The sequence below is a fragment of the Monopterus albus genome, unplaced genomic scaffold (assembly GCF_001952655.1).
Source record: "Monopterus albus unplaced genomic scaffold, M_albus_1.0 scaffold258.1, whole genome shotgun sequence".
Taxonomy (NCBI): Eukaryota; Metazoa; Chordata; class Actinopteri; order Synbranchiformes; family Synbranchidae; genus Monopterus; species Monopterus albus.
The window spans coordinates 461,363-469,653 of NW_018128138.1; the positions used below are offsets into that span (position 1 = coordinate 461,363).

Consider the following 8,291-nt stretch of genomic DNA (forward strand, 5'->3'; position numbering starts at 1 on the left):
AAGTACTGTAGTAATCCTGTGCACAGCTGGAGGCTCATACATCCAGCAGAGTGACAAGCCGGAGCAGGACGGTACTTTTACACAGTAAAAGGATTTCCAGCACACACAGGAGATGTCTAGATATCTTCACTTAAGAATTGTTTAGATGATCAATGTGTGTGCGCTGAATTACTATTACTTCTTATCTCTGCATTATAGGTAAGTGAAGTACTAGAATATTCAGCAAACTGGTATGACTGTAATGTGGTCTGTTACTCTTAATTCTGCTACCATTATTATTATTAGTTTTTTCTTGTAGCTTTGCCTCAATAATCAAATTACAGTTTTAAATCAAGTTTGATTTTCTTCTGTGCAACATTACAGCACTTCTCAGTCTTTGTCAATTACCAGTACTACAGTTATCAGTAATACAAATAGTACCGGTACTACAAATACAGTACCAGTACTACAAATACACTGTTAGTACTATAGACCAGTACTGCAGATACAGTACCAGCACTACAATATCAGTACTATAGTACCAGTACTACAGATACTGTACCAGTAATACAAATGAAGTACCAGTACTTTGTAACTTACTGTAACTGTGGGATGATTCCAGATCTCTCAGTCACAGGGGTCACAGGGGTCATGGGGGTCATGGGGGTCATGGGACAGAAGGGGGAGGCGCTGGACTGCAGGGACCCCCCCTGCTGGGGGTCAACTGCTGCTGTAGAATCCTGGGAGTTGTAGTCCAGACAGATACCACTGTCCTGAGACACATCCGGAGCTGCAGCCTGGGTCTCTGCTGCCTTGGCTGCAACCAGACACCACACAGAGGATGTTAGAGTTTATTGGTCCCACATCAGGACCACACAGACCACATCCATGTCCTGATTCCAGTTCTGGACCTCTGTGTTCCCCAACATTAGAAGAAGCAGCAGCATTTATTTTATTGTCATTGCAACATTGTGACACGTACAACAAAATTTTGTTTGTTTGGAGCCGAGGTCCCCGGGCCACTGCATGCATACATGCCGCCATCACGGGCAACTTGGGAGTTCAGTGTCTTGCCACACTGATATCTCAGAAACGCCTTCATGGGATTTCTTCAGATTTGGCTCTGATGTCCACTCAGGGATGATCTGATGAAGTCCTCACTACATACAGTATACTGTAGGAGTCTGAACCAACAGACACCCATGTAAACGCCAACCTGACAGAGGCCGTACTAGTTTGTGGTCACTCTGTGATGATGCAGCAGATCAGCCAGGGACAGAGGAGACAGGCCTGCATCACAACAAACATGCTAAGTGTTTCCTGCACCCTCACACCGACTCTTCTGGGTCCACAAAGAAATCAGAATCAGAATCAGTTTATTGGCCAGGTGTGATGGACACACGAGGAATTTGACTCAGGTACATCGGCTCTCACTGTGCAAACAGTAAACCAGCATAAGGCTGTGTAATATAACAAAATAGCAGTATTAACATCAACAAACAGTGCAAACAATGCAGAAAAAGCAGTATAAACAGACAGTAAACAATGCAGACAACAAAAGGAATGTTCATTGAAATGAGATAAATAGGGATAAAAACAGAGAACTTCAGAACTAGAGATCTATATGAGTCTATAATCTGTACCAGGTATATTTACAGGTATTGCACTGAGGGTTATTGTCCATCAGAGCGACATCCTGGGGGAAGAAACTGTCCCTGTGCCTGGTTGTCTTAGTGCACAATGACCTGTAACGCCGTCCAGAGAGGAGGAGTTCAAACAGATTGTATCCGGGGTGTGAAGGGTCAGCAGTGATCCTCACCACCCTCCTTTTGACCCGTGAGGTGTACAGGTCCTCCATGGAGGACAGGCTCACACCAATGACCTTTTCTACAGTCCTGACTGTCCACTGAAGTCTGTACTTGTCCTGTTTGGTTGCTGAGCCAAACCAGACAGTGATGGAGGTGCAGAGAACAGACTCGATGATTCCTCTGTAGAACTGTATCAGCAGCTCCTGGGGCAGGTCGAACTTCCTGAGTTGGAGCAGGAAGTACATCCTCTGCTGTGCCTTCTTGGTGATGGTCCTGATGTTGGACGTCCACTTCAGGTCCTGGGAGATAGTGGAGCCCAGGAACTTGTAGGACTTTACTGCTGATACAGTGCTGCTGAGTATGGTGTGTTGGGGCAAATCTCCTCTGACTACATATTGTACATATTTTTGCCTTAAATGTGTTAATCTCCACACTTTATTATCCTGAGATGCACCTTAATGTACCGTTTTGTTGAGTATCCATCCAACCTGCACTCAACTGTTGCATAACATTCCTTATTACAATGTTAGTCGTTTACTTGCTCCATTTTTACTATTTTTTAACTATAGTCTATTTAACATGTATATAATTTAGCTTTATTGCGTTTCTTACATAGGCTATGTGCTGTGACAACAGTAATTAGCCTTCGAGATCAACACATCCATCCACCTCTGCCTGTCATTAGAGCCTCTTAGCTGCTCAGACGATAGGTCTGCAGTAAATGAGATTCTAGCAATTGTGCAATTGTTGTTTTTGCCAGTGAATACAGTATGCAGTTTTTACGGTGCAGGTTTGATCCAAATAAGTGTATTAACTGATCCTTGTTTTTGCAGTTTGCACTAAATTAAAGAACCTCTCACTGATCTGGGACTGTGGCTGCATGCACCCAGCTCGCCCTCCTGGCTGATACCTGTGTTTCTGTAATAAAGAAAAGGTCAGCTGTGGAGTGAAGTGACAACATCGGCCCTCAGCCTTCATGGCTGGAACTGCTGCTCTGAGTTTTACGTTACTCTTTTGTTCTGCTACATCAGGATTCACCAGCAAAAGACAAACCTCTCAGCTGGTCCTCTACAGGCCAGTAAACTCTGTCATATAATAAACACCACATTCCATCTGCAGCTGCACGTCCTCACAGAAACCACCTGTAACATTTACAGGGTTATTTCATTTCTGGTCCCTTGGTGTATCTGTGCACTGCACTACATGTCACTTCAGTAAAGTTTTCACCTGTGTCCGTCTGAGTGCTGAGGTGTCACTTCAGTAAAGTTTATCGGCGAAAACTGTTTCACCTGTGTCCGTCTGAGTGCTGAGCTCATCAGGTAGGAAACTGAGGTCGAGCTCCTCCCCCAGCTCTGTGCTTGACTGTGCCTTCACCGACAGGTAAGAGGAGTCTTGTATTGAGTGGGCGGGGCTCTGGAGACCCAGCCCCTCCTCCAACATAAAGCCAGAGTCCTGCAAAAGAAACCAATCGATGAGTCTGCTGATCAGTGAGTTTAACAAGCTCACCATCAGACAAAACGCAGAAACTTTAGGAGCTGAACAAACTGACATTTTGGCTTTAAAAGTGACTTTAACAATTAGTCTCAAAATAGTTGCCATTCATTTTCTGTGAATCAGCCAATCGATCTATCGGCCTGACAGAGGCCACATTATCAACACTTTAATCTGTATTAACAATTTGGGAAAAGCAAACATTTTGCAGACTTTGGTGGCTGTATGGTCCGATATTTCAGGGGGTGCACTGGTAAATCCCACACCACCAGCAGAGAAATATCAAGCCCAGCACTTATTTTAATTTAAACAGTGTAAACATGAACACATTTACATTTACTGAGTCTTATAAACTGTCGAACTCAGCCTGTAATTTAGAGCAGATCTAAGTGTTTAACTGTCAGATGAAAACTTGAGCCACGCGACCTGAAACATGCAGGACTTACAGGATTCTATTTTATTTGCTGAATATTAGATTTTTATTTACATTTATCTTTTAAATGTGTGTGTTCACGTGGCCCGTGTGCAGTGGTGGAGAGGAACCAAGTACTTTGATTATTTTGATTCTGATCTACGTCATACTTCCAAATATTACTTTTCAAACTATACTTTTTACTTTAGTTGCTTTTCAGAACCAGATTAATACAAAAATTACTGTATAATCATCAGACTTTATTGATCTTTTGTGGAAAATTCACAGGCTACCTAACAGGAACTCAAATTAAGAGCATATATGCTACAACACAATAATGCCTCAGCATTTATAATCAAACATATGATATACATTAATGTTACATGTGCCACACTGTATAACAAGTACATTTACTCTTAGTACTTTAAGTATAATTTGAACGTAATACTTTTACTTAACATTGAGTGCAGGTCTTTTACTTGAAACAGTATTTTTACACTATCATATTGTTACTTCTTCTTAAGTATGGGATCTGAGCCCCTCGTCCACCACTGCCTGTGTGATGATATCAACACAGATTTTCTCCAGGATAATAAATCTCAGGCTCCAGTTGGGTCTTAGCAAAAACTGGCACAAAGTGACTTTTGGCTGTGGCTCTGTGATACTGTGAACACATTCACTTTCAATTTACCGTCTTTTGCATCTAATATGAAGATTTTTCATTTGTGGCTCTGATGTTGCTGCTTCTGATTAGCGGTTCCTCCTGGTTCTCATGGTGGCCAGAGGACACCCAGAGTTAACAGAACCAGGTCATAACCAGCTTTATGCTGCAGGTCCAAAGGCAGGATCACCAGTGTCAGACCCAGACTGAGTTGAACTTGCCTTGTGGCCCCAGAACTCAGGTTTGCTGTTCTACTCTATGTACAAGCCACAAACAGGCTTCGAGCCCTTGGTACACTTTGGTTTAATATTTCTTTTTGATCACATGTGTTTGACTAGATAACAAACTGAAAAATAAGTAATAAAACCAGTAAAATGTTTTGAAAAAACTGTTTGGAAGAAAAAAGGGGCTGAGCTGATAGAAGGTGATTCAAACACAAGCTTCTGAGGTTTGACTTTCTGCCTGTATTTTACTTTATACTTTCCATCCACTTCATTCTTTTTTTCCAAAGCCCCATGAAAGTTCAAGACAGCTCAGGTTCTGGAGGAAAGCTCCACATACAAAAGCCAGCATGCACTCACAGACAACCTCAACACTAAGTGCACGTTTTAAATAAAGTTGTGCATGTTCAAACAGCAGAGCACCACATCTGTACTCACATTTGCAATGGAGTCATCAAAGTAACGCTCCAACTCGTCCATGAGTCAAAAGCCATGTGACCTGAGCCAGGACCTGGCTCCAGGGCCTGGGTGCAGACAGAGCTGCACAGCTGCGTCCAATCCACACTGACCCTGAACTCATCAGACCTCAGAGTGACTTCACCTGCAGACAGGAAATGGAAATACTATAGAAAAGTCAAAACAAAGGACACAGAGGAAACATTTCATGTTGACTTTGTTGGTCTTCTTGTTAGTCTGATGCTTGGTAATAAAGTTCTCATTTGTTTTTAAACTGTTATGCTGAGATTGGTGGTGTTGTGAGTCACAACTCCTCCTCTTATTTCCCTGTTTTGTCCCTGCAGTTTGTGTACATTTTTCTTTACGTCTCTAAAGATAATGTCTCACTTGTTTAAAAAAAAAGTTAAGATTGTGGACAGGTAAACTGAATACACCATAGGAAACTACTGTGACCTGTCTGTTACTGTTACGTCATGTTTGTGCTTTGTTTTTATTTTAGGTTAATTTATTTGAATGCTTTTTAATGCTGTATCCACCTGCTCACTGTCTGGATACACTACAGTAGGGGGCAGTACTGGGTAGCAAATGTAATAAAGTACGTAAGACTGGCATAGGTGTCAAAGATGGGATCCAATTATGTATGAAAGTATAAGCACCTCGACTTTCTTAATAATATATTCCCTTCGGCTCAACTGTTGATCCACACTCCAGTTCAGTAGGTGGCGGAAGTGCACCTTAAGCTGGCATGCAAACCACCAATAAAGTACCAAGGAGAAGAAGACGACGCGCAGCGGATGTAAACAAAGCAGCAGGTCAGCGTGAGGTTCGGAGGTACGGTCTGGGTTGACAGCCGCGGATCTTCAGTACTCACAGGGACCAGAGTACTTTCAGATTAGGCTAATGCCAGCTCGTATCCGCGTAAAGACACAAAATGGCGTCTCTGAGGAAACATCTTGCCAAGTTTTCAGTGGAAGCTCACGGTGAGAGGAGCAGGCTACTGCTAGCCCCACTTCTACTATTACTACTTCTGCTGTTACCCGTAGAAGCCTCCTAGAAACCCTGTATGGGAACTATGGGAAGAAACAAATGGGTACTAAAGTTACTGGTACGCCTACAATCACTATTAGGCTAAGTTTACTGTAATGCTAAGGGCAATGCTAGCACTACAACTACTATTATGGACACTAAAAGTCATTTTTATTGTTTGGGTTAGTTATTATTGCTTCTAATACCGGCGCTACCAGTAGGCTACTGCTACTTATACTACGGTTATTACTCATTGTTACTATAAGTACTACTTCTGATAAATGTATTACTGCTGATGCTAACAGTACAACCACTAGAACGTTGGTGCTCAAAGCTGAACACAGTCGGTACAGGACACGCACTTCCCATAGACTGAAATCTGAGTTCTGCTCCACAATATGAGCTGGTGTTATTCCAAGTATTAATTAAATGACACATCTGTACAGAGGCGACTCAGACTAAATATCTGACTGATCAATAATGGCTGTGAATGTATTTATGCAGCTTCATCATGTTCTCATGCTCCTTGTTGTATAGAAGGACGTCATTAGACCAGCAGCTGCTTGTAGAAGATGGAATGTTTGGTTTCATGACATTTATTTAAATGGGAATCAGACTTAACCACATGTGAGTTTCTGTGAATTCCTGTACAGACTGAAGGCCAGTGGAAAGTACAAACTGTCCGCCTTGACTGTGGATTTTTGTCACTGCCGCCGTCTGCTCTCCTCCACATCTGCCAACAAGCTTCATGATTTATACCTTTCAGACCTGTATCTGAACCAATCAGTGCCTTACCTGGAAGAACCACCTGACCCGCTAGAGTTCTACCGCGACTGGATTTGTCCAAACAAGCCCTGCATTATCCGCAACGCCTTCAGTCATTGGCCAGCTCTGTCCAGGTGGACGCCAGAGTACCTGAGGTGGGGAAACCCCGCCCACCGACACCTAAAAGTTTGTCCTTCTACTGTGGTGAGATGGTTTTAATCATGTTTCCTGATTGCAGGGAGAAGGTGGGGTCAAAGGTCATCAGTGTCGCAGTGACCCCTAACGGCTACGCTGACGCTGTTGCTGGCGATCGCTTTGTGATGCCGGAGGAGAGACGCATGAGTTTTTCTTCAGTTCTCGACATCATGGAGGGAAAGGTGAGGGGGAGACGACTACTGCTGCCTGGAGGAGACAGTTGTACTGTGTAAGAGTTGAATCTTATAGGCTCTAGTTACTTTATAAGCTTTAGTTACTTTTCATAACTTTAGTTCCCTTTAGTCACTTTTCAGTTCTTTATTTTCCTTTAGTTATTTCTCATACCTTTATTTTCTTTTAGTTATTTTTCATACCTTTATTTTCTTTTAGTTACTTTTCATACCTTTATTTTCTTTTAGTTATTTTTCATACCTTTATTTTCTTTTAGTTACTTTTCATACCTTTATTTTCCTTGCTTATACATATTAAAACTATATTGATGACTGATGTATTCTACGCAGTGAAACTTTAGAACTGCATGCTGCAAATTCTGTAGACAGGATGTCTGTACCTTCAGGTAACCAGATGTCATATTTTACATTTTAACAAAGACCTGTTGGCCTCCTTTGCACCTTCACCTGGGCCCTTTTAGCATACTCACAAGGTCCTACTTTGTCCTGTAATAGGATTACAGACAGGGGGTCTGCAGCGCAGATGACCAATTGTTCAGTGTTCATTGATCAGTTGCCGCCTGAAAATCACAGCACGCATGCACACACACACACACACACACGTGGTTTAGATCACATTTCAGCAAGCAGGCACAGGCAGGGGGGTGACACGCCAAATGGCCAATAGGATTACGAAGTGTGAAATGTTGTACCTCTGTCCAGGGCAGACCAGCCCAAGAAGATAAATGTAACATGAAAACATAACTCGGGGTTCAGAGAACGGATTTCCTGCATGAACTCTGTCTCTCTGATCCCAGCGCTGTAAGACTTTACCTATGCCCAGACTTTGAGTAAACTTCCTGTTGATTTTATACAGACCTCTCCTGTCTTCACTTCTCACGCTTTCAATAAAAGAACATGGGTAAAATCTAACAACTGAAAGAGACAGTAGTACTGCAGGAGATGTTTTAATCTCTTCAGAATACTGAAAAATGTTACACTAACTGTAGTGTTGTTGTTGTAGTACACAGGTTACAGTGTATTGTATTATTACAACTTTCAGGATACTGAAATGAAACTAAATACCAGGTGGATAAGTTGGAAACA

General features: G+C 42.4%; 2 protein-coding genes across 5 annotated transcripts in view; one reads left to right on the forward strand and one right to left on the reverse strand.

The window, feature by feature from the left end:
- Nucleotides 1–5,163, reverse strand: part of tbpl2 (TATA box binding protein like 2) — a 13,440-nt gene extending 8,277 nt beyond the window's left edge. Inside the window, exons 1-3 of one of the 2 annotated variants that reach the window (XM_020621388.1) lie at nucleotides 5,011–5,163; nucleotides 3,077–3,239; nucleotides 580–796 (exon numbers count right to left, since the gene is read on the reverse strand). In XM_020621388.1, the coding sequence (XP_020477044.1) occupies nucleotides 580–796; nucleotides 3,077–3,239; nucleotides 5,011–5,052 (422 nt within the window). In that variant the 5' untranslated portion in view covers nucleotides 5,053–5,163. The remainder of the gene's footprint in view (nucleotides 1–579; nucleotides 797–3,076; nucleotides 3,240–5,010) is intronic. The other variant, XM_020621387.1, reaches the window with a different exon arrangement.
- A 548-nt stretch (nucleotides 5,164–5,711) lies between these two features.
- Nucleotides 5,712–8,291, forward strand: part of LOC109972496 (jmjC domain-containing protein 7-like) — a 5,405-nt gene continuing 2,825 nt past the window's right edge. For 2 of the 3 annotated variants that reach the window (XR_002276692.1, XM_020621403.1), the window contains exons 1-3: nucleotides 5,720–6,008; nucleotides 6,821–6,974; nucleotides 7,058–7,196. Coding sequence is in view for 2 of the 3 variants with exons in the window: in XM_020621403.1 (XP_020477059.1) it covers nucleotides 5,960–6,008; nucleotides 6,821–6,974; nucleotides 7,058–7,196 (342 nt within the window). In the remaining variant the exon portion in view is untranslated. Of the gene's footprint in view, nucleotides 6,009–6,820; nucleotides 6,975–7,057; nucleotides 7,197–8,291 lie in introns of all 3 variants that reach the window. The other variant, XM_020621401.1, reaches the window with a different exon arrangement.